This window comes from Anopheles aquasalis, chromosome X, assembly GCF_943734665.1.
Source record: "Anopheles aquasalis chromosome X, idAnoAquaMG_Q_19, whole genome shotgun sequence".
Taxonomy (NCBI): domain Eukaryota; kingdom Metazoa; phylum Arthropoda; class Insecta; order Diptera; family Culicidae; genus Anopheles; species Anopheles aquasalis.
The window spans coordinates 430,284-454,355 of NC_064876.1; the positions used below are offsets into that span (position 1 = coordinate 430,284).

At 52.9% G+C, this 24,072-nt stretch overlaps 2 protein-coding genes across 3 annotated transcripts in view; both read right to left on the minus strand.

Moving 5' to 3' along the window:
- LOC126572430 (RYamide receptor) overlaps positions 1-21,248 on the minus strand; it is a 53,821-nt gene extending 32,573 nt beyond the window's left edge. The window contains exons 1-5 of one of the 2 annotated variants that reach the window (XM_050231751.1): positions 21,109-21,248; positions 18,446-18,812; positions 6,917-7,994; positions 6,719-6,832; positions 6,129-6,327 (exon numbers count right to left, since the gene is read on the minus strand). In XM_050231751.1, the coding sequence (XP_050087708.1) occupies positions 6,129-6,327; positions 6,719-6,832; positions 6,917-7,731 (1,128 nt within the window). In that variant the 5' untranslated portion in view covers positions 7,732-7,994; positions 18,446-18,812; positions 21,109-21,248. Of the gene's footprint in view, positions 1-6,128; positions 6,328-6,718; positions 6,833-6,916; positions 7,995-18,445; positions 18,813-19,893; positions 20,008-21,108 lie in introns of those variants that run through there. The other variant, XM_050231760.1, reaches the window with a different exon arrangement.
- Positions 21,249-21,498: 250 nt separating this feature from the next.
- On the minus strand, positions 21,499-23,537 carry LOC126572441 (mitochondrial-processing peptidase subunit beta-like). The gene is made up of 3 exons (XM_050231773.1): positions 23,347-23,537; positions 21,894-23,105; positions 21,499-21,817 (listed from the first exon to the last, which is right to left on the minus strand). Exons 1-3 carry the CDS (start codon positions 23,419-23,421, stop codon positions 21,677-21,679), a joined length of 1,428 nt encoding a protein of 475 aa, XP_050087730.1. The 5' UTR covers positions 23,422-23,537; the 3' UTR covers positions 21,499-21,676.
- Between the last annotated feature and the right edge of the window lie 535 nt (positions 23,538-24,072).

The window sequence follows — 24,072 nt, forward strand, 5'->3', positions numbered from 1 at the left end:
AACGAAAGGGGTCCATGGGAAAGGGGTGGTTGCGTGTCGTGTGCGGTAACGTGTCACCACTTTCCAACAATTCAAACCCCAGCTCAGTAAATATTGTACCGCTGCACTGCAAGCAAGTACTCACGGAGAACCTGCCAGGAAAAACTCCGAATTTCCTCTGCAGAAAAAAAAAACCGAAACGTCGGCCACAGAGCAAGCACCGGCGGAAAAACCAGCAACAACCGAAAGTGTGGGTGCGTTCCCTTTCCCTTTAGGTGGTTCTTATTCGGTTCTTACACCGAGGAATCATTGCTGCACTGTCGATACGGCACGGCTTTACTCCATAAATAACAGATTGTGTAGTTTACGCAGCAAACGCACACACAGATACGCGCGCACACAGTGTCCCAGGGCATCTCAGTGCTTCTGTTTGCGTTCTGGGAGAATTCTGTGCTCCTTCCACAAGCGGCAGCTTCTTCCTGTTTCCACCCTGCTCCCCTTGGTGTGGCAGCCCCCTTTCTGTGTAATTAAGGAAGTCGTTTCGGGCCTCGGGCCTTCCTGGGGGGGCCGGCCGTTATTACCGGAGCTCCTCCATCTCCTTTTCCTCGCCCTGGTAGCGTCCTAGGCTGGCGAGCTGTATCGGGCGACCAAGTACCCGGCTGGAACCAAGATAAGGCACCGGCACCACACGCCCGTTTAGTGAGCGATAAGCCTCTTCCCGTTCTCTTTCTCCTCCCCCTCTTCCTCCCCCTTGCGTCGCGTCGCGTCTAGAACAGGCTGGTAATTTTCTCATTTCTATGCAAATTTCTAAGCCCAAACGCCAACACATCGACGAACGAAGCGCACAGGCGTGCGAGTACTACGGGTGGCGTATGGGAGGCAGTGGAAGGCAGATTTTGATTTTTATGGAATGTGGGCCAGCACGCACTGCTCGGTGGGGTATATTTAGCTGGTGCGCCTGGTGTTTGTCTTGGCGAACACGGATGGAACACAGGAGTGGACAGCCAGCCGGCAGCAAGGGGTGCGTGAGGGGCCCAGCAATAATGGGATATTAATATCGGAGCCACAGATTCATTCCACAGCCGTCCGGGCCGTGCCAATCCCGATACATCCAAAGCTCTGGCGAATGTTGCGCAGAGATTTTTGCTGCCAACAAATGACTCTCGGTGCCGCGTTCTTCTTCTTCTTTTTCGTTTCTGGTTGCAAAATTTACGCGCTCTACATTCGAAGCATTTGAACTGTTTCGAGGGTATGTGCTACCGCTTCGGTTGAGTAAGCTATTTAATGCTTTGTTTTTTGTTTTGTTTTTTTTTTTTGCTATCGGGACGCTAACACCCCGATAAGCGCGCTTGTGTGCCGGATGGATGGTTATCTTGTGTTGGCTACGCATTGATTTTGGTTGAAAACCACCCAAAGAGGGCGGAGGCGTGTTGGCGGGACGTGCGAGAGAGCATCTTCGAGGCAGCCGAACATCTTGACTTCCAATCTAAACCCTACCAGAGAGAGTGATGAAAGAAGTGGCTGTGGGACCTGATTCGCACGCGATGGTGACTCGTTGATAGCAGAGCCCGCGATGGTAGAAGCCCAAAACAACCGATTAGCAACCACCAGCCAAGCAGCGTGCACAGCGGGCAAAGATATTTGATGTTGATTTTCTTGTTGTTGTTTTTTTTGTGTTTTCGTTTCGTTTGTTTGATGGAACGAACCAACCCCGCTGGGGAGCTCACAAGATCCAGCCACGGTGAAAGCAGTCCCATGGCAACGACGAGCCAGAAGAAGCCCAGAGTGAAGGGCTGTGCCAGCGAGGCAACGCCACTGGATCACGATCGCACCTCGGCCCCTCTGCCGACTAACGGTGGGAATGTACCGACCGTTCCCTTCATCCCCCCCCCCCAAACAAAGATCAACAACGTTGTTTGGCGCGCACGCGCCAGCACACTGCACGCAACTGCATCCAGCAGCCTCTTGCCCTTAGATAACCGAATCGAACCGCTTCACCAACATTGGATGCGATGCACATTACCATATAGGTGCTGCTGGTGGCCATTTCGCGGCTACCGAGCGATCATAGTGGCCACGGAATCGGCATTTCGCGGTTGGTGGTGATGGCCTGGGTCCTCCTGGATCATCCGCAAAACGTGACTGACGATCACAGCGCAGCACCAGGCAGCACTCTTTTGCCTCGTTGTGGGTGGCGTTACTCGTGTGCATTGCATAAAGAAGGGGAGTGAGGAACAGCAGAGAGAAGGGCGATTGGTGCCTTGGGTGCACCTGATAGCGGTTCGCTTTGCTGTCAATGTAGCATCTGCTGATGTTGCGGAACGGCTTTTAGGAATTTAATTGCTGCAACTCATTTTTTACGATTTTCCATGAATGCTTAACCTTTCAACAATATTGTGTAACATTTTTAGATCAATCGAAGAAAAATTAACAAAGATACCGAAAAAGTGATTTTTTTGGAAACATGCACTGTCATGGCAAATTTGATGCCATGGACGCCATTTTGAATAAATCGTCCCCAAAATACGACCAAATATAGTTGAAAAACTGTAGATTATCGTGGCATTTAAAGAATCATGTAAAGGTTGATAGTTTTCTGAACACAAATCGTCAAAAAAGAGTCATTTTTCGTTGAAATCGAAAGACTTTAAGCGACGAACCCGGTTTTGATCATAGTGTGATCACTTTTTCATCTTTAAAACTTTGCCAAAAATCGAAAAATCAAAATATCAACAAAAACTCAACGGGACTAGTAAGATAAACTTATAATCTTTCAAAAGAGTACTGATTTGCATGTTTCAGATGACCCATCACACGGCTACGATGGGTACCGGGAAAAAGAGACCTTTTCGAAAACACGCCCCTTTCTAAAATTTAATGCCATGGATAGAGTTTTCGACAAATCTTCCCCAAACTACAACCATACATTCATGAAAAGACGTAGTTTAATATGACATTCTGATATAATATACAAATGGAATGGTTTCTTTACAAAAAAACATCAAAAACGAGGCTCTTTTTACTCAAATTAACCTTAGCCCCCAATCAGCTCAATCCTAAAATCTCCAGCCTGCTTGAGGAGCTGGAAAATATTCAATCGGGAGCAGAGCAAAGCCTACAGCTAGCGCACCCTAAATTAACCACAAACCCTACCAGTGAACCGTGACGGGCAACCAAAGGTGACGTGAGACAGCCTTCAGCTCTCAGGAAAGATTGATGATGGATGACGGTGACGGTGTTTGGGAAGTTTTCCAACCCCCCCGCGCTTTGTGAAGGGGTTGTTGTGGACGCTTGAGTGCGTAATTTGGATAAGCCATCTTATTAAAATGTCCATGATTTATGAAAACACCGAGCAACAGACGGCCACGAATGCAGACGGCGGTAACGACGGACGATGCGCACGAGCGCACAGCGGACCGACGGCCATTGATACGATCGCTGCGGACGGGTCTGCTCAGCTGGAAAACTCATCACCCAGCATCATCATCATCCCAAAAACGCTGCTCAGGAGCAGGGAAATCGATTCACTTCTTTGCGCGTGAACGCACGCGTCCGCATGGCCCAAATCACGGCAGACGGATCGTCCTACGCGCACGATAGCAACCCATACAGCCTTTGCATCCCACCACCACCACGCCTACATTGATCGGATTACTTTGGTTGGTACTCCATGCCATGGACGATCTTTTGTTCGCGCGTTGACATCATCGACAGAACGATCAATAATTCACTTCTTCAATCAATCGCTAAAGACTGGTACAAGATGAAACGATTCACAGACCGTACAATGAAAATATGCAAGCAAAACATGTTGAGTGGCTTAAGGGTTAAGGTAATTAATTTTTTTTTGTTGCGACATATATTTTTTACACTTTTCCGTGAATCATTTCAGCAAGCTATAAACATGGCCTAGGCAATTTTTATTCCATAAAATGTTTAGCTACTTTTTGCGCTCTTTGCAATCATCCGTCCGCTCACATTCTCCTCTCTTCACTCCCACCGTACCGACAGGTCGCGTCCGGGACGTTGCGTATGCTGCGTGTACCGTGTGACCTGTTGGATGCTTGGCGTGCAGCGACGTAACACGCGGAAGTCCGATATGAGTAGCCACTGACAAGCAGATAGAGCAAAGGGAACACACAGCCGCCCTTGACCTTCACCAGCGAGCAACAGAGCGAGCAGCGGGAATCGGGAATGTCAAAGAAACGGAAACGGAATCAGAATCGGAATAGGGGCGGCATTGAAGCGTCCGTTCACCCCTCCATGCTGAAGGGGAGAGGTCATTAACATAGGAATTTCATAAACTACCACCAACTACCACCATTTATTCCCCTGCCCATTCCGCTGTCAATGCCAAATCCAATCGACTGGAGGGTGGCTGTGCTGTGGGTGACTGGGGAGATGGTGGTTTATGAAATAAGTTTTTCTCGCTTTCCGCTCTTAATCCCTCGCTCCGCTCCGTACTCTTCACCATTGTCCGAGGTAGTGAATCAAATTGGGAAGCGCAAAAAAGAGAGAGAGAGCGAGCGGGGTCGAGATCAAACTGTTGCCAGTGGATAAGCCGGTATAAGGGTGCCGGCAAAGCATTGCCACCCCACTTTCCCTCCCCCTTAATGTTGCCCTGTTGAAAGAGATGTTGAGATACCTTCACACTCGGAATTCCCTCCCGGAAAAGCGGATATTAGGAGGTATTAGCATGCAGGATAGGTTATCGGACATTAATTTTCGCGCTTTTCGACGCCGTTAAGGCGTTTATTGTGGTGAACCTTTGCCCATGGAGTGCAGGAGGAGCACCGTTCACCATGGAGCTAGTAGTGAGAGGACACTTGTTAGAGAAAAGTGAAACGAGTGGTTTGTTATCCTTGAGAACGGATTAAGCAGCAGTGCCGCAGTTAGCGGTGTGAAAAGATGTCCTCACAGAGAGAAAATGAAAGAAAAAAGGGCGAGAGAGAAAGAAAGAGAGAGCGAAATGTCGCTCCAGATGTTCCAGATCGGTCACCGCGCGCACCGCATGAGTAATCGGATTTCGGGGTGAGGGTCAACGGGGAACAGAAAAGGTGCTTGGCGCGTGACGCGCATTCCAGGACAACATTCCGGCCAAAAACATCCCCTGCGGCATCCTTCCCATCCGTTCAGCCGGTGCCGTACACTTATTCTTGAAATACTCCCAGAATTACTCTGCTCCTGAAGCGCTCTATTCACTCCACTCGCCCCCGCACAAGGATGCAGTTGCAGGGGAGCCGGAGGTGGTGGTAGCATTAAGCCGCTTACCGAGAGTGAGTCTCCGGTTGCTCCTCAAGGTGAGGGAAGGTGAGAGATGATTAATGGACCCCTTAGAAAAAGCGGTGGCCAGCACAACAATCCCTGAGTAAGACGTAAGGACTGCTGTGAGGTGAGTAAGTGCTAGATTTTTCACCGAATCCTGCGTGTACTGCCAGTGTGACAGTCAGTAGCCTTTTTTTCTATTCCTTCCTGCTTTGCCATGTCAATATGGCGCCATTTTGTGGTCGGAACAAAATGTGATGATCTACATTTAAAGCACAACCCTCAGCAGGATTTTTGGGGCCAACACCAGAAAGCGCTTCTCGATTTTCGCTGCAATTCGTCTTTTGCTTTCTCTTTTTCTCTTTTTCTCTTTTTCTCTTTCTCTCTCTCTCTCTCACCTGTTACGCGTTACCGGTGCTTGTGGGTGTGCCAAGTTGTTTGGCCACGGGTGCCTTAATTGTCAATTAGGATCCGGATCGTCTCGAAATCGTCTTGTCGGTCCGAATCTTCGTTTTGCGCTCGGGATGCGGGATGAATTCCATTTTTCGGAACCCGCGGGGCCCCCACCCGGAGGGCCGATATCCCTCCCGTGAGGATGAATTCCAAGTAAATCAAATTAAAAAAACAAAATGATGATCCACGGGAAGCGGTTAGTGTTTCAAATGAAAGCGAAAAGGCGAACGAAGCTAATTGGCTCGCTAGCTAGCTAGCAGGAGTAGGGGCCCTGGCGCGTCTGGCGCGTCTGGCAGGCCTGACCCCCCCCCCCCCCACCCCCCATGACACGCACCCGAAATCCCACTAATGGTTTTTTGCGTTCGGTTGGTCGGACGATGGCCTCCAGTTGTTCTCTGTATTAATTTCATCATTACACAACGTGCACCTACCTTGCGCTTCGACTTGGCCATCCGCTGGTCGCGCGAGTTTTCCGCCTCGCCCGGGGGCCGCTTGCCCCACACCACGATGGCGATGCGCGTGTAGGTGAAGATGAGCACGACGAGCGGGATGACGAACTGGGTGGTCAGCAGGGCGATGGTGTAGTAGTCGTCCTGCTCCGGCGATGGCCACTTCTCCGCACAGATCGGCCTGCGGTTGGATGGACAAACAAAAAATCCGTGGTTAGTGTGTCAGTGCCGAGGAGGTGGTTAGAGACGTCCCTCTGTCTGACTGTCTGGTCGCAGCCTGACAACCTGCCTGTCTAATGTAATTCTAATGTTTTACCCCTCAGCTACCGTACCTACCACCCCTATCCCCCCGGGGGGGCTCTATTTAGCTGGTTTAATTAAGGGTGACCAACGTCAACGCAAGGGTCTGGTCCCCTTTTTTTGCTCTATTTGTTTTTACAAATTTACTGTGTGTTCATTCTCGCATACGGAAAGCAAAAGGGTTTGGGGGGGGGGGGGGGGGGGGCTTTATCGCCACAGATATCCCAAGAGAGTAGTAGCCACCCGCACGCACCCCTACGCACGATACGTACACGTTGCACTGGACATGCCAATCGGTAGGGAAGTAGAGTGTCGAGAAGAGCGCAATCGGGACGGCGGTGATGAGCGCGATGATCCAGACGATACCGATCAAACACTTGGAGCAGCTACGAAACGAAACAAAGAGAGAGAGAGAGAGAGCAACAAAGATGAGTAAAAGTGGATAACGAAGGGCGTGGGCGGCGTCTTACGTCTTGGTGATGCGTGGCCGGAGCGGCCACATGATAGCAATGTACCGGTCGCCACTGATCGCGACCAGCGTGTACGCGCTCACCAGCACCGAGACCGCCTGGGTGTAGTTGACCAGCCGGCACATGGCAAGCCCGAACGGCCAGTACTGCAGGATGAACAGCGAGATGAAGGTGAACGGGACGCAGAAGAGCGTCATCATCAGATCCCCGACGGCCAGGTTGGTGATGAAGAAGTTGGTGACGGTTCGCATCCGTGGGTTCGACTGCACGATAAACAGCACGATCGAGTTGCCAATGACGGCCGTCACGAAGATGGTAATGTAGAGGAAGTAGCTCGTCAGCTGAAAGTACAGCCCCGCCGAGTACGCATTGCTACACTCGGCGGCCAGCGTTCCAGCGGCGCCGCCGCCGCCGCCGCCAACACCGCCATCCACGCCCAGCCCCGCATAGTCACCGTAAATGCTGGCAACGGACCGGTTACCGGGCGGTAGGGAGGCCGCCGCCGCCGCCGCCGCCGCAGCCGCTGCTGCCGCCGAATGGTTCCGGAGACCCTCGCTCAGCTGTTCCAGATAGTTTTGCTCCTCGGTCGACGACACGTACGGGTAGTTGGGGGCGTACACTTCCCCAAACATGTCTGCTCCGCGCTGCACTAGCGGTGCACCAACGGTACCGTTGGGCCCACTACTGGCCACCCCGAACAGGCTGCCATTGACGGCGAGCGCACCGATCGACTCATTGCGCAGCGGTTTGGAGTCGGTTTGGGTGAAGTAGTCCGAGTAGCGTAGCACCGTGTGTGACATCATCATCATCATCATCGTCACTTGTTTTAAGCTGCGCTCGAGCGCGATACACGTCGCCAAACACTTGGCCAAAGATTGAGCCGATCAGAGATAGAGAGCAAGAGAAAAAAAAGAGCTTGTGTCTCTTGTCAGCTTCAAGTGCGTAAGGCAGCTGCTACACACGCGTCACAACAGTGCCTCGTCCATCGTTCATTGTCCAGTCTGCAGATAACGCACACATACACTCGCACACACCTAAACACTCATTAACGGATCCTACAACACACAGCACGAAAATCCTGTGAGGACGAGAAAGAGAGAGAGAGGGAGAGAGAGAGAGAGCAAGTTAGATAAAGTGATAAATACACTTCTGTGCGGACAAAAAGGTCGTGCAGAGCGCCACAAAACCGGGCACTGGAAGGAGACGCTATTAGCAGATAATTAACCTCACTAATATCCAAGATTAGCTTGCGAGCCCGGCGGGTGACATGACATGACGACACAGCGCGCTACTGGAACGGGCCAGAACACGTCCAGATCCTGTCACAGGACATCAGGGGGGGCGGACGGAGCCGCACGCTGGGCGTTCGGCGAATCGAACAGCGCATCGCTGCTGCTTATTAGCTGACTTGTGTTGTGTTGTGTTGTTTGCCTTCTCCTCCTTCCATTCCAGCCATTTCCTTTGACGTCCTTGAGTGTCCCCCCCCCCCCCCCCCCCCCGCTTTCCTTCCGCGTCCTCTGCAAAAGCATTGAGAGCTGCTCGAGGGTTGCACGATTCCGGATTCCAGAGAGGCAAAACAAAGAAATCAACAAACCAAGAAGTGAAGTGAAGCGGAAGGAAGGATCAGACCACAGAGGCCCCCCCCAGACCTACCAGATGATGGCAGTAATGGTCATTCGGCATTGGAGTTCGCTCCGTGACCGTGGACAAAGGACGACGGACCAGTGGATGGTCCAGCGAGGCATGGCGAGGGCTGGATGCGAGCTGGGCGCTTTCAGCTGTCAGCAATCTGTCACACATTGTGTGTTTGTGGGCGGAACACGGTGTCGCAAAGCAAACAAAAAATTAAAGGGTTTTACCGAAGCGGAGCACACGTCACGTCACCGTCACGTCACTGATTGGCCACTTCAATAGACGGACGGATCGCGAAATCGCTTCCGATCCGGAATGTCGCGGCACATCCAGCAATAACTTCGGTGTGGGGTGGATTTGGATGAAACTCTAAATATAGGATCGGGAATTGCTAGCTGGCGCGATTCTGGCTTTCCACTGGCCAGCCAGTGAGGCCCTTGGCGAGTCCGGGTGTTGGGTCTGGTGCGATTTGTTTCACTAGCACAGTAGCTAGCTTGAAAGCATCTTTTGTGGGAGGTGGGGGGTGAATGGAGGTTGTTTTCGGATTTTTGTGCCACCACCAGTGACCCCGGTTCCCCCCTGTCCGACCGAAAAACCACAGACAACGATGTCGACTACGATGACGATGAGTTAATGTATTCGAAGAAACCGAGATCAGCAACCCTAGCTAGCTGGCACCCTCCTCACGAACCCGGCTCGGCTCCTCGGATGTTCAAGATTTATGTGCGCCAAGCATAAAACAAATATGTTGCCTAGTTCCGTCTCCTCTTCTTCGCTGAACTAGAATGGGATTTTTGTTATTTGCCACCCCCCGGGGGGTAACCTACCCCCACGCCAGGAGGCGCGCGCGCGCGCCCCTCATGATATTCAGATAAATCAAAAGCGCGAACCGAATGGGAACTGGGGAAGCAAATCGAGTGGAATAGCAACGCGCAAACCCGGCATCTCGCTTTCTTTACCGCCACTGGACCACCGGAACGCACAAACAATGGGCCGATTGGCCGTGGTGGCCGACCCCCACCCGCAACCCGGCTAGAATGGCGGCGCCACTCTTATGTTATGCCCTGTCATTTCTAGCTGGACTGGGCTGGGGCCACCCTGACCCTGCCTGGCGGCGCGTGTACGCCCATGCGAAACGCGCTGCGGAAACATTATCCTAAAAACCCATCTTCCGGACATTCCGGGCACGAGCACGGTGTGGTGTGGTCGTGGGGTCACCGGGGTCTGTAGCCGAACATTCCAGAACGAGCAGCGGCAGGAATGTGAAGGCCCTCCGGCTGGTGAAGGCTAAACTTTGGCTACTGCTCCCCGTCTCAGAGGTTTGATGTGTCGGCAAGATCGATCGGAGAAGGTTCCAAGGCAAGGGCGCGTCGAGGGGGGGGACGGGGGGTGGCAAAGGCATCAAACCTGACGACGACGACGACGACGACGACGTGGAATCCAATTAAACTATTTACTAGCTCGGTTCGGTGAAGTTCAGTGAACAGTTGGTCCTCATCCCCTGCACCTGGAGCGCCCACTCACATCACATCCGGCACATCGCCTCACTGCTGCTGACGTTCGAGCATCATCTCCAACCCCGTCATCGGCTCGTTATCGTGCCATTATCAAGTAATTAATTTACAGTTCGTCCTCTGGTGTGTGTGCCAGCATCCAACAAAGTAGATCAGGCGGTACACCACAGGGACCGCACCGTGGAGTAGCGCGCAACCAACGCGCATCCTTTCTGCTGGCCGCGTGCTGCTCACTCGCGAGGTTCAGTTGCGTGGCAAATAGTTTCACCAGAGAGTAGAGCGGGGACGATGGTTACAACTTTTCAACGGCAGTCAACCCATCCGACAACTTTCTCGGCCAACCGCTGACACGGTGCACGGCGTGGTCGTGGTTTGCTGCATAGTTTTGCACCGGAAACGCTCCCGTCGGTGGCCGGTTTGATTCCGGGACGTTGCCAGCGCGTTTATTCCCCCCTCCCCCCCTAAAAAAAAAAAGAAAAAAAACGGGCACCCGATTAAGAGCAGGACGTCTGTCGAGGGATGCACGGGGGTGGATTGGTCGTGTTCTCCGCCCAATTGCGCAACTGACTAACTTCTTGCTCCGCTGGCAGATCCCAACGTTGGCGGGATGTTTTCCGGAGGGTGCGCTGGCAGGGTGGCAGGGGTGGGGGGGGGGAGAGTTTACGCCCTCCGTGCAGCACCGCAACGCCGAAAGGGAAAAGAGAGAACGAGCGAGTGACGACACAAACATGACGTTGGTAAGTAAGTAGTAAGCACACAGTGCCTTCTGCTACCAGCGGGAAGGGTGTTTCACCCTCCATTCTCCCCCCCCCCCCCGCTTCGTGTGCTAGAGGATGGTTGCTGTTGGCGCGGTTCGTCCTCTGCCACTGTTTGCCCACGGTTTGACCCCTGGCAAACATCTTTTAGCCGGTTTTCGCATTCCATCCGTCTACGGAGTGGTTGTGGGGGATGGTGAGGAGGGGGAGGATGGTTAGCGGATGCCGGTCATCAGCCGAACACAGGTGTACGCGCTGCCCGGTTGAACGGGGCCGGGAATTTGCGGGGAATCTTGCACAAAACATAGTTTTTGGGACGCGATGCCGGACGCGCGTGCCCGTGGTTCTGCGTCATCTGCCGAGATCCAGCGTGTTGGTGGTTCGTTTGAAGGTGGCCAGGGGGGGGGGGGGGAGTTTAGATAGAAAGCCAAACTCAAATACGCGCGCTTAGCTTTTCGGTTCGGTTCAGCTCGCTCGTCGATGGAGACGCCCAGTACCCAGCGCGAAGGACGGGTGGGTGGTATGGGGTACAAGAAGAAGAAGAAGAAGAAGAAAACCGAGGCAAAGAGATGCGAGCACATGCCAAGAAAGAGAGAAAGAGGATCTCAGCAGCAAAAACAACGTAACGAAGCACCCGTCTTGCAGTGAGCCAGCTAGTCACAGGGCGCCGGTCGCTCGTCGGACAACAACAAAAGGAGATAGAACCCAGATAGCAGACTGGATTAGCTGGTGCGATCGTTTCATACAGCTACGGTTGGGGGGGGGGGGGACTGCATGAGGGGTGTGCGATTAAGGGTGTTAGGTTAATGGCCACAGCGACCGTGCAGCAGCCCGTCACACGCGGCTGCTTCCGGATTCCGGACAAAAAAAGGAGAAAAAAAACGGCGTTAATCTCCCTTGGGACCGGGCCCATAGCTCCGTTCCTCCGGCTGGCTGGCTGGCTGGCTGGCTGGCTGGCTGGTCCCTGCCGGCTTCGCTTGTTGCACTTGGTGGGAGGGAGTGCCCAGGGGTGCCTGCAACATGATGGCAATTTGGTTTTAATGTAAATTGAATTCTTCTCTCGCTCACTTTTCGCTCGCATTTCTCTCCCTCTCTCTTTTTCTTCTCTCTTTTCCTTTTTCATTTTTCCCTTTTCCCTCTCGCTATGGTACAGCGCTCGGTTCGGTTTCACAAAACGGCTGAGCTGAGGCTAGAATGTTCATTATTTCACGCGCCTACGAGCAAGCTGACGCCTGCTATACAATAAGCCACTGCTTGCTGGTTCAATATCATCTCTAACACAGAGATCTCTTGTATTCCGGTTAACTGGAAGTAGCGGTGCATAGCGCACGCCGCTCACGAACCCAACACACCTTCACCTTCAGTGAGAGGGCAGTGGGTGCGGCAGTGTGGGATTTAGGTAAATAAAATTAAGTCCCCTGCAGACGGCCTGGGCATGTGAGTCGCGGGAGTCGCCCGCGTTTCATAATCGTGCCAGGCCCCATCAACGCCTCACGTTCGCTCGCCGTTTGTTGCTGCCCATTTTTCCACCTCATTCACTTCCCCAACTCACCAACCATTACGCTGTTGCGATTGAAAATTGAATTGCTATCGGGGGATATTGTCCCGAGGCTCGAAGTTCTGCTCTCGAAGTTCCGATCACGGTCTCCAATAATGGGCCGTGGCGTGGCGATTGATGAGTAGGCCGCGATGATGCGGAAGAGTGGAGAGGGGTAGCTCCGCGGCTGGCGTCGCATCATTACGGCACGCGCCTCCACGGATGATGCCACCAGAACACCAAGGACACCCAAGGAAAGCCACTCCACAAGACAGAGGGCCCGGGCCACCCGGGACACCCAGGCAACCACCAGCACAGACTGCCAGCCCACCGTTTTGCACTAGAAAATGGCTTCAATTAAGTGGTGCTGTTGGTTGGTTGCTTGGTTGTTGAATATGCAAACGAGCCGCGACGCGAAACGAAGCGCGAGAGAAAGCCGGAGAGAGAGAGAGAGACAGTGAAGGATCAACGTGTAAGGGTGGGTGGCGGATCCGGCGGATGCGATTGCCTGGCCCCCGTTGTCTCGAGACATCGAAAATTCAAACGCACCGTCGGCGGTCCGCGACACAGTGAGGAGTGAAAAGGGATAATCGTTCTCGCTGGCGAATCAATTTCCACCCAATCACGCCACACGCCCTCTCGGGCTTGCCGCGCCAGGAAGCGGAAGACGGGGGAAAAATGGCGAAACGAGCGGCGTGGCAACGGGCCGCTGCCTCGGTGAATGTGCTGTACCGGGAACCGGTTCCTGCTTTTTTGCTATTTTAAGAAAGCCATTTTGCTGCCCACAGACCAGCGGGGAGGGGGGGGGGGATGTTTTCCTTCTCCAGTACAAAAGAAGGAGTTGAAGAGGTGGAGGATGGCCACGAACCGAACACCGGAACGACCGAGAACAAAATAACCGTGATTGTACATCGCGCGCTCGCAAAAACACATCTTCTGCGGCAAAAACAGTGAGGCGAGTTGGTTGAGGTTTGGTTGAGAGGATACAAGAAAGGAGGGTGGTGGATTTTAAATAATTAAAAGCAAATAAAACAAAATCCTTGCTGTTGCTGTTGGACAGCCTTTCTCTCTTGGATTTTCCCTTAAACCATTTTACCACGAGCGAATGCGTCCAGCCCCAATTTGTAGCAACTAATCCTCCTCCTCCTCCTCCTCCTCCTCCTCCTCCTCCTCCTGCTCCTCCTCTTCCACGTTACTGGATGCAAAAACCGGTTGACCTGCTATTAAAGGGAGCAACAGCACTGCTACTGCTGCTGTTCCGGCAGCAAAGTTGTAGCTGAATAAATAATATTAATAGCCCTCATCTCCTCAAGGCGCGGGCGCGAACCAGCGGGCACTTGATTGGTGGTGGTGGTGGTGGTGGTGGTGGTGGTGGTGGTCGCGACCCTGAGTTTGTTGCTTTCGAGCCCAGCATGTTGATCGTTGCAGTGCGCTGCAGCGCGGTGCAGTTTGCAGCTTTCCTAACTCAGCCATCGCAGCGCACTCTTTGCCTTACTTCCGGCTCCACACCCGGTTCTCTCTTCGCTGCCACAGTTAGCGGTTAGCGCTCGGCTCGGGGGTGGTTGGTGGCCGGGCATAAATATGGGAACAGAAAAAGGGGTTTCCTCTTGTTTTATTTATGTTTATGTATTTTTTTTCTAGTTTTGTTTTCTTCTTCCACCCCCGCTTCACTTGGTGGCCGTCATGGAAACAGCGTGAGAGTGCTGCGCTACTCGGTGCTCCGTCACACCGTGGTTCACCACCGTGGAACGCTGTTTGAGGCGTAAGCAGAAGGGGAAGAGGAAAAGGAACCGTGGCAAGCATTAAGCAAACTCGCGTACCTCGTATTCGTCGGTTGCGATAGGAGTAAGTGTCAGTTTATGTTCCACTCCACGGACAGATCCTGGCACAGAACACTGCAAGGCCCCTGTTCGCATTGCCCGTGACACACATCAGCACACCATGGTGACGAGATGAGCCTGATGGAGGCGCATGGTAGCGCACTAGTCGCAACAACGAGCAAAACACGGTAGCCATTGAGGGGAAGGTGGAGCAGGCTACAAATCAGGCGAATTGGCACACTGCATCCCCTGGCGACCGATTTGGGGCGCAGGGCATTGAGGGATTTCACTTGCAACACTTGCACAAAGCACACGAGGCGAAGAGGAAGGAGCAGGGGCCATAAAAGATGGCCTTCCATGGAGCATGATGATGGTAAGGAACAAACACATTCACATAATAATACGATGGTGCGATGCTGCCACTGGCCACTATTGCTCAATCGAAACTACACGAAGCACACGCGCGGTATCGCTTCCGCTGTGTTTGCTTCTTTATATTTCACTGCCTATCTTTCTCTTTCTTTTTGTCTGCCTGTCTCTATCGCTTCACCGTCTATCATTCACCACAGTTGAATTGAGTGAGAAGCCGGAAATGTTTAGGCAGTCGTTGTATCGTTCAGCTTGGCCAATGATTTGAGCTATTCCACCAAATTTCTCCAAAAATCTCCTCTCCTTCCGCCATCGCATCCATCTCCTGTCCCCGTCAAGATAATTCATTCGTTCTGTGCTGGCTGGCTGGCTGGCTGGCGATTGTTTACGTGTTCGCGCAGTGGCCGCAGCGATGTCGAAACATCTAAATAAACTCCGCAAATCGTTTTTGAGTCCAACGGAAAACCTCTCTCCAGCGCCAACCCCTAGATCACGGTGCTGGGTTGGTTGGTTGGTTGGTCTAGTCATAAACCGGAGCGAAGAGCACTCCACAGCAACCGGGGCTGAGGACCGATCGCCCGAGTCGGCTGAGCAGCTAACGGCGACGAGTGATGCTAGCCCGCTCCTCGAAAACAGGGGGGGGGGGGGGGAGGGATGCGCAAAGCGGGAGTCGCAAACCGCTTGCTGTCCGCCTGGTGGGTCTGTGTGGGTGCGCGCGCGCGCGCGCGATTACCCATTGCGTGTGTTTACCTTAAGCGGCGTCGGCAGCCGTGATGCACAAGTGTTTTTCATACCGACCATTTACACTCTCTTACAACCCCCCCCCCCCCCCCAAATCCCCTAAACTCCACGCGTCGACCATGCCAAACGGGATTTGTTTCACTCCTTCTTAGACAAATAATCAGCACGAGGCACCAGGCGAACGAGCGAGCGCACCGGCCCCCCGCACTAGACCCCCGGACGCTGCTTGCTGCGTGGAATTTGCTACAATAAAACGAGATCCGTTCGGTGGGTTCGAAAGAATAGAAAGAGAAGAGAAGAGCGGTTCTTAGAGTAGCGTGCTGTTTGAAAGTGAAAGTGGCAATGTGTTGTGTTGTGTGTTGCCCGCGCGTGTGTTCAAATGCCTTTTGGGAGGTTTTGCTCCGTGGTTTTCTGTTCTTTTCTGCTGTGAAAACATTCCCTTCCCGCACTCGAGGTGGTTATGGCGCTGTTGTAGCATAACATATCAAATTGAAATACGGCTTCCCTTTGAGCCGCGTGCCCGCTTGCTCCTTCGCTCGCTCGCTCGCTCGCTCGCCTACCTTTATCCCGATACCGATCTGGCGCTGTTGCGCCAGGAAGCCAATCCCGAGGGGCAAAAGGGGAGCCATCTGGTATGGGCCGAAGGTCATGGCGCACACCCGACCTTTCCTTCTAGTTTTAGTACTTCCCGCCTTCGGTTTTCTCCCACCTACGCTGCCCCGCCACCCTTCCCCCGCCGGAAACTCCCTATTACATATTACATCCTGTGGCTGCTGCCCCGATTCAAGACCTCCAACAGGACCTCCGGGGGGAGGGGGGGGGGGGGGGGCGCGTGAGGCGCGTTCTCGTTCATGTTGTTCTCGACCCTTGCCCACACTCGATGCCAAGTGGTTCCACTGGGGCACGTCATTTGGCTGCTCGTTACCATCGACTACCGGCACCGTAGCATCTCATCGTCATCGTCCTCGCCGGTGTCGTTGGTTTTTGTACCCGTTCCCTGGGCCGTTCCTGGGCAGTAACTGCACTGCACGGCACGGTGCGCCCGTGGGTGTGCGTGTATTCGACAGCTATTTATCATATTTTTAGACACCGACCAGCCAGTGGGCCGGAAATTGGGATCCAGCAGGGCGCACAGGTGACTAACGGAGGACCCTACAGTGTTCCGCCCGTGACGCCTAGTGTCTGTGTGCTGTACTCCGGCTCCGGAGGGCCACAGTGGGTGAATTTCTGCCGGATGCTATCATTTGCATTATAAACGCATCGTTATTAATGATGGCGCTCTGTAGCGTGGCGTACTACTAGACCTTACTAGACTGCTTCCGCTGCTGCTGCTGGTGTTGCTGTTGCTGTGCAGACAAATTGCGGCCCGGCACGCGCTGCCACCCAGCCTTGGACCCCAGGAAATTCTGGTGGTGTTCCGACGAAACCAGTGATGGATGAACCAGAGGAGCACCACGAGCAGTGGTCCGACAGGAAGACAATACCTGGCTGTCCCTTAGGCTTCCATTGGCCCCCGTCCCCCCCCTCTTCACAAGGGGATATACCGCTCTTGGTCTGATGTTTGATTCGTCGGGTTGGGATGCAAACAAAAATGCCGGCGAAGCAAGGGTGACTCAGAACTGGAACCGCACCACCACGCACATAAAAACGAAAAAAAAACCATGCCCCCGGGTCCGCCACTGTGCCGGACACGGAAGGGTGACGCGGAGGATGGTCTTCAATCTCGTCACTCGGGGAGGCTGGTGCAAACAAGCCGCCGGCCACTTGCCAGCCACAATAATGGGAAACCCGAGTCGTCGAGTCCACCGAGTGGTCACAAAGGAACGCACCACCACCACTGCCACAAGGGATGAAGAAGCTGGTGGATGGCTTATATTGACATTTCGGGGGGGAAGGAGTGAGGGCCCCGGGGCCTAGGCCTCTGTGTGGTCGCCGGGTTCGGGCAAGGGAACATTTAATTTTCCCTTCTTACTCCAAAAAACACCAAAAAAAAAACCCCTTGCGTTCATCATCCCAAGCCCTTGTAACGAGCGAACGAATGCCTCACGGTGCGCCGTCATCGTTTGTCCGTAAAGTGTGGCGTCCTTCCGGCGCACCACTTCCCTACCCAACCGCGTAAAATACCAGATTAAGTCGTAGGGATTGGAAAAAAGGGGTTTCGGGAATCGTGAATGGGAACCTTCGGGTCCGTACTTCTCCAGCAGGTCAGATCCTCCTTTCCGGTCCAGCGGTTGTTTCCTTCTTTCATTCTTCAGCAACAGAAGGACAAAGACCTCCTGACCTGGCGGCAAGTGGGTAAGAGCAGCCCGCTTTTCGAAAAAAAGGAAAAAACCGGCCAATGCTCACATGGCGCTGATCCTTCTTAACTGGTTGTTTGGCCACAAAGAGCTCGGCCTTTCGATCCGATTGACTGTCGCTATCTTCGCGTGTACTCGAAAAAAAAAACACGATATGTAAAATGGAATGTCAAATCCTCTCCCTAACCACCCACTATCCCAACTCCCGTCCCGTTTCACCTCCTCTCATTTCGTAAGCAATCAGGAAGATGTGCAGAAAGTAGAGGGGGAGAAAAAAAAGGGAGACAGAGAGACGAATAAAGGGTTGTGGTGCAGCAAAGACCATTGGGAAAGTACTAGTACAGCGACGACACAAAGAGAGAGAGAGAGAGAGAGTCCAAATAAATTATCCAACATTTATAAAGCTCTTGTTCCCGCCGCGGACTGGCATGGTGGTCGGTGAGCGGTATTTAATCGGGTTTTGGGTGCAACCAGCGACGCAAAGCAGAAAGCGAAGAAGTCGCTCCTGAGACCGCTCTTGAGGCGCCGCTCTTTCCGGGAATTTGGGAAAACCCTCAGCGAGGGCTCGACCGAACGCAGCGACCAAATACCTCTCCTGCTGCCACTTTCCCCGTTTTTTATTTTTTCGAAGCGCTACCTCCTTCTCCTCCTTCTCCTACTCTTCTCAATTCCCCATTGCCATTTTACGTTGATTCCACCGGGAACGGGGAGTTTTTGATTTTAGAAAGGACAGTGAAAGAAAAAAAAATGACACCTGGATGAAAGAATAAAAAGAAAAGCTACGAGCAATAGCCGTGAACGGGACCGTTGGTCTGTGCTGCGTCTGTGCGTATAGTCAGTTGATTGCGGAGCAAAATCAATTACCTTAGACTCGCGTAGAAAGCCGCTGCCGATCTGCGATCCAGCAACACCGCTGGATCGCTGCTGCTGCTGCTGCTGAGGAGCTGATTGCAGATGTTGGTCGCTGGATTGGACAAGGACCTTGGGTCACTTGGCTGATGGACGCTCGTTCGCTCGCTCGCCAGCTGCTTCTGCTAACTTGATCGTGAGTGTTTCTCGCTTCCGGATTCGGAGTTTTTCACCGAATAAAAAAAAAATCACTCACCAAACGGTCACTCTCACAGCACACGCACAGGCACACAGCACTTCACTGTTCACAGTACTATTCGCCTCCGTAGATCGCCGATCCGCCCGTCGGCTCCTGGGGATGTAACACCCGGGGTGCCTGATGCTGGAAAGAAGACCGAAACGAGAAATGACATAAACGGAACGGTGACGAACGACACGAAAAGTGATGATAATGGGATTGGCTCACTGCGTGTGTGTGTGTGGCCGAGCCGTAAAACCAATCCTCGGAACCTCGTACAGGATGGGGGAACAAGGGAAAAAGGGAGAAGGGGTGTGCACTCCAGCAGGCTAGGAAATGCAATCGGTGTTAATGAACGAATATGGGCAGAGATAAACAGAGCGCGGAAAAACAGAGAGAAAACGAAAGGAGGGGATCTGTGTGCTGTGGTGAACCGGTGGTGGGTGCAAATGCACCCTCGTTTTTGAGGCAGATCGAGCGAAAAGTGAATGAGGATAACATTGTTTCAGCACAGTCTGGTCCACACTTTTCCTCTTTGTGTTTTTTTTTTGAGGATAAATCCGGACGAATCCTTGACAAATGAACTCCGATGAGGCAAAAAGGACACCAGTCACAGAAATGTCGGTGCAGCAACAGCAGTAGCAAAGCATAAGTAGTAGCAAATCCTTCTCTCCGGAAAGAATTGGGGGGGGGGGGAGTGTTCACATTCCTTTCGCTTTTTAACTGTCGACTCCCACCGAAAGGGGTGGAATCGAGGGTCCTTCTGCTACCTTTTACTTCTGGGCCAATTTGGCTGTTATTTGAAACAAACGAACGTCAGCAGCAATCTCTCTCTCTCTCTCTCTCTCTCTCTCTCTCTCTCTCTCTCTCTCTCTCACACGCACACACACACACACACACAGGGGGGAGGATTGACGATTACTTAGGAGCCCTAGGGGCCCCACACACAGAGCGCGGTGTAGTGGCAGCGGCAATCTATCAATCTCCGAGCTCCGAGATTTGCATATCACAGTCCACACTCAATAGAAGGAGACGGAGACGGGTAAAGGGTAGGGCGAGGGATTGGAAGGAGTGCTGGTTCCGTGGGAAAACTAGCGGCCACTTGACAGAGACTGGAAACTACCGCGGGGAAAAAGTCTTGAGAGCTTGGAACCGTGGCATTGGTGCCGTTTCGCTTGCCACGACCACAATTTCAAAACTGACCAAAGCACGGTTCCATTGTTACCTGCATCTCGCTGCAGGCACTAATTCAACACACTGGTTCGCTCGGCAGGACAACAGGAAGGAGTTTTGTGGAACTGTTTTTCCTTTTTTTGGGAGCTTTGCAGCTGGGTTCAATAGTCACTGTCACCGCCCTAAGCCAGCACGGGAGGACACACTGTCCTAGTGCGTTCCTAGCTCAACCTTCAGGCAAACGGAATGAAAACCACGCGGTCAGCAACCGTTGAACAGCAAACGTTTGAGCAAACGGATCCTGGAATCCTAATGCCGAACGGATGGGCCGCTCGTTTCGGACTGTCCACTTCGTGCTCGGTAGGCCGAATTGTGTTTTTTTCTCCCCCCTGGTGAGGGTGGTGGAAGGAAAGCACATCCGCACCGGTCGGAAAATGTCGGGAAACTGAAGCGAAGTGGTTCCGGCGTTGAGCCGAGAGCCGGTATTCCTGGCCCTACGCGTTACGCCGACTGACAGCATATCCCGAGGCGGACTAAACCGAACTGCTGCCAGCATAGTGCGTGTGCGTGTACGTACGAACGGGACGACCGGAATTCTGCTGGTAGCAGACCTTTCGCGTACACCAACGCGAATCGCAACGGTTTTCGCGCAAAATTCGTGCAACCAGATTAGTTCTGGTGAGAGCAAGGACCCTTCACGGGTACTTCGTGGCCGTGGCGCAATAAAACGCTCGTTTGGCCATTTGGTTTTTAAGATACGCGTGTTAGCAACCGCCAACAGAGCATTGTTTTGTCAGGACCGCGAGGTGGGGTATGAGGGGCCCGAGCAATCCGTTGCTACACGCATTAATTAAATTGGCAACAATGCACACGACGATTGGCAAACACGCTGCAACGGCCAATCGAACGGGTGATAGCGGAAGCCCTGGGCCATAAAATCGAACAACCATGCGGTTGTGTGTTGCGGCATCGCCGCGCTTTGTGACCGAGATCGACTGATAAGAGGATACTAGGACACCGATGATGCAAACGATCCCTTCCGCGACATGGCACAGATCCGGCTAGACCAATGGTATTTCCGTGTCATAAAAAAAGCAGACGATGAATTAATTGCATATCGAGCTCGCGCGCGCCCGATTCGAATCGTAAATCAATCAAATGGTGGCATGGGGTGCAAGCAGCTGGCCCCGCGTACCGCACACAGCGTTATGAAGAGCGTTACACGCGCGCGCGGGTGCATTTTGGGTCGGCTTCTGGAAAAACTCACCCTTTCCGTTTCCAGCACGGCTCCGATTTGGTTTATAGCATCTTCATCAACTGGGCGCATGGGCTGACGGGTTCTGTGTTCGACGTTTTCCCTCGCGCGTTAGGTGGTTTTTCTCGCATGCAATCGCACGCCAAGCCGCCTAGAGGGCGCTTGCAGTGAAAAGGGCCGTTGAAAGCTGTACACTTTTCCAAATCTCCTCCTGAAAATCCCACAAATTTAAAAAAAACATTACCAATTAGCTATTTCTTTATACCGTTACCGGGATTTATGTGGATGAACCAAATAGATCCGGTAAAATTAGCATAGTTTTCAGATGAATTATTATTTACCTTATTTCGAATGTTCTTCGCGTGCAGACAGGTAGCCCTGTTTGCTACTGGGTTTGATTCGTTTGCTTTTTACATTTATTGTTTATCGCTTTATATTACGCAATAATCGTTCTCCTGAAATTTGCTTTTTCCTACTATTTATAAAAGAAACGGAAGGAACGAGTGTGGTGTGGTATACGGCCACGGTATTGCAACCGCCTCGGATGGAGAGACGGGGCCGATGTTTTAGCGCCCTTCGTCTAGACGCGAACCCAGTGCATGGAGGAGCGGATACGGACGTAATCGGGCAGGTTTTCGACCGGACCGACGGCAGCGACGGCTGGGCAGCGGTCGAAGATGTACTTCATGGCCACATCGCGCACATTCTGAGCAGTAACACTCTGTTTAGAAAGAGGGGAAAGAGAAGGACAAGATTATGAGCTAACAAAACCACAAATCATCATCATTTCGCTTTACATCAATTCGCTGCTCGAGCTCGTGAAGCGGAATGCGCCGGTTGTAGCACAGCATCTGGCGCCCGATGTCCTCGCAGATCGGCGTTGTCCCGTCCAGCTGCAGCAACATGTTCGTCTTCAACAGGTTCTTGGCGCGCTCGACCTCGGCCTCGGTAACCATCGTGCAGAGGCGCATCCACTCGCCCTGCACGTTGAACAGCATGTCCTCGCACCGGAGCGGATCGCACACGAAGTAGATGCCCCAGAGACCGGTATCCTTGTAGCAGGTGTTGAACGACTGGTAGCTGTGGCAAAGGTTGTCGGTGGCGGACGCAACCGCCAGTTGGGACGCGTTGTTAGCACCACCGCCCTGCGAGCGATCCCACGCACCGATGAGCGTGTTTGCCACCATCAGCGGTACGTTGTCCTGGTCGGTCCAACCGCACCCCTCGACGGCGATGGCTACGTGCGCGAGCGGCAGCGAATCGTCCCGGACGCGCACCTCCGAACCGGTGAAGCGGCACGGTGACAGCTGAGCCGCACCGTCGACGGTCGAGCTGATCTTGCCTAGGTGCTGCTCGGCCAGCTTGACCAGCTCGCCGTGCTGTACGCCACCGGATGCGGCCAGCACGATGCGCGGTGCCTTGTAGTGGGTGCTGATGTACGCCTGTAGGTCGGCCTTGCCAATCGACTGGATGTTCTTGGTCGGGCCGAGAATGGTGTTGCCGAGCGGGGTTCCCTGGTAGGCGGTCGCGTGCAGATGATCGAACACCACCTCCTGCAGGTTACTTTCGACTTCCTGCATCTCGCGCAGGATCACGCCTCGTTCGCGTTCGATTTCCGCCTCACCCAGCTTTGAGTTCTGGATTATGTCGGACAGTATCTCGACCGAGCGCGACACGTCCTTCGCCAGGCACTTGGCGTAGAAGACGGTCTGCTCACGGGACGTGTACGCGTTCAGGTGCGCCCCCATGTTCTCCACCTCCAGCTCGAGATCGGTCTGCGAGCGCTTGGCCGTGCCCTTGAACGCAATGTGTTCGAGGAAGTGCGCCACACCGTTGTTGCTGTTGTCCTCGTAGCGGGAACCAGCATCGATCCACAGGCCGACCGTGGCAGTCTGCGAGCCCGAATCTTCGCTTGCTACCCGAAGCCCGCTGTCAAGCGTCGTCACCTCGGTCGGTGGTACGTTGACCAGGGCAGCCCGGAACTGATCGGCATTGGATACCTTGTTGCGCTGTAACGACAACCCAGAACATACGGATTAGCAAAACAACAAGCAAACTGGATCTCGCGCACAGCACCATCGAAGGAGCCGGCTGGTGCAGGGAGTACAAAACACAACCATCGTCCCATTTTCTTCCGCTAAGGTTATCCGGATCCGGAAGATGATGGTTGAGAGGAAAAAAATTACGTAATTTTCACCCGACCGACCCGAGCAGTCGGTGCAGGCGGTCCGGTTCTGGTCATTCGCTTACCCGTAATAACAGCTGGTGGCTGCGGGCACCGTACGCCCGGAGCCCGGTAACCGAGAGCTTCAGCAGCGAGGCCATTGATTGCAGACGGTTTTCGGTGATTTGCACTGTTGATCGGATGCGGGACTTGCTGCAGATCCCGTGCTCCGGGTTGGTTCGCTGGTGTGTTTCAAGTTCTAAACCTAACCTAAACTACCCATGCAGCCGGGTCTGGTGGCAGGGTTGTGTTCGATGCTATGTTTGCGGTGCGCTTTACACAAATTACGTGCCGACTATATTATGTGAAAAATAGAAAAATAAGTTGACGAGACAGATGAGTTGACGGATTTTTCAAAATTAAAACACTCAATTAATTTCGGTTCATAGGCATTAATTTTGAGCAGGGTTGATATGTCAGCAAAGGCACCATTTCAACGCAAGGACGCCGATGATCCTTTGCTCACACCGACCGCGTTTTATTACCCACAAACACGGAATTCAGTTAAAATTCGTGGAAATTTACACATCGCAGCGAATGGTCCTTACATACAAAAGTATTGATGTATGTAGCCACGTGCCCCAGGAAGTGTAAACTCTACCGTAAATTCAAAATGTAATGCCAAAAAGTTTATGCTTCTTCTGGCGGGCATAAACAAGAAATAGTTTATACTGAAGCGTAAAATGCATTTACATACACATTTTTGGCCGCAGAAAACCGATATCGAAGAGATAAGCTGATACATGAACATT

Bases quoted from the DNA above. Each gene is read 5' to 3' on its own strand.
- LOC126572441 (XM_050231773.1), bottom strand. From the start codon at position 23,421: ATGGCCTCGCTGCTGAAGCTCTCGGTTACCGGGCTCCGGGCGTACGGT. The intron at 23,106-23,346 runs GTAAGCGAATGA...TTGTCGTTACAG, and splicing joins GCCACCAGCTGTTATTACGG to CGCAACAAGGTATCCAATGC. The intron at 21,818-21,893 runs GTAAAGCGAAAT...CTTTCTAAACAG, and splicing joins AGCTCGAGCAGCGAATTGAT to AGTGTTACTGCTCAGAATGT.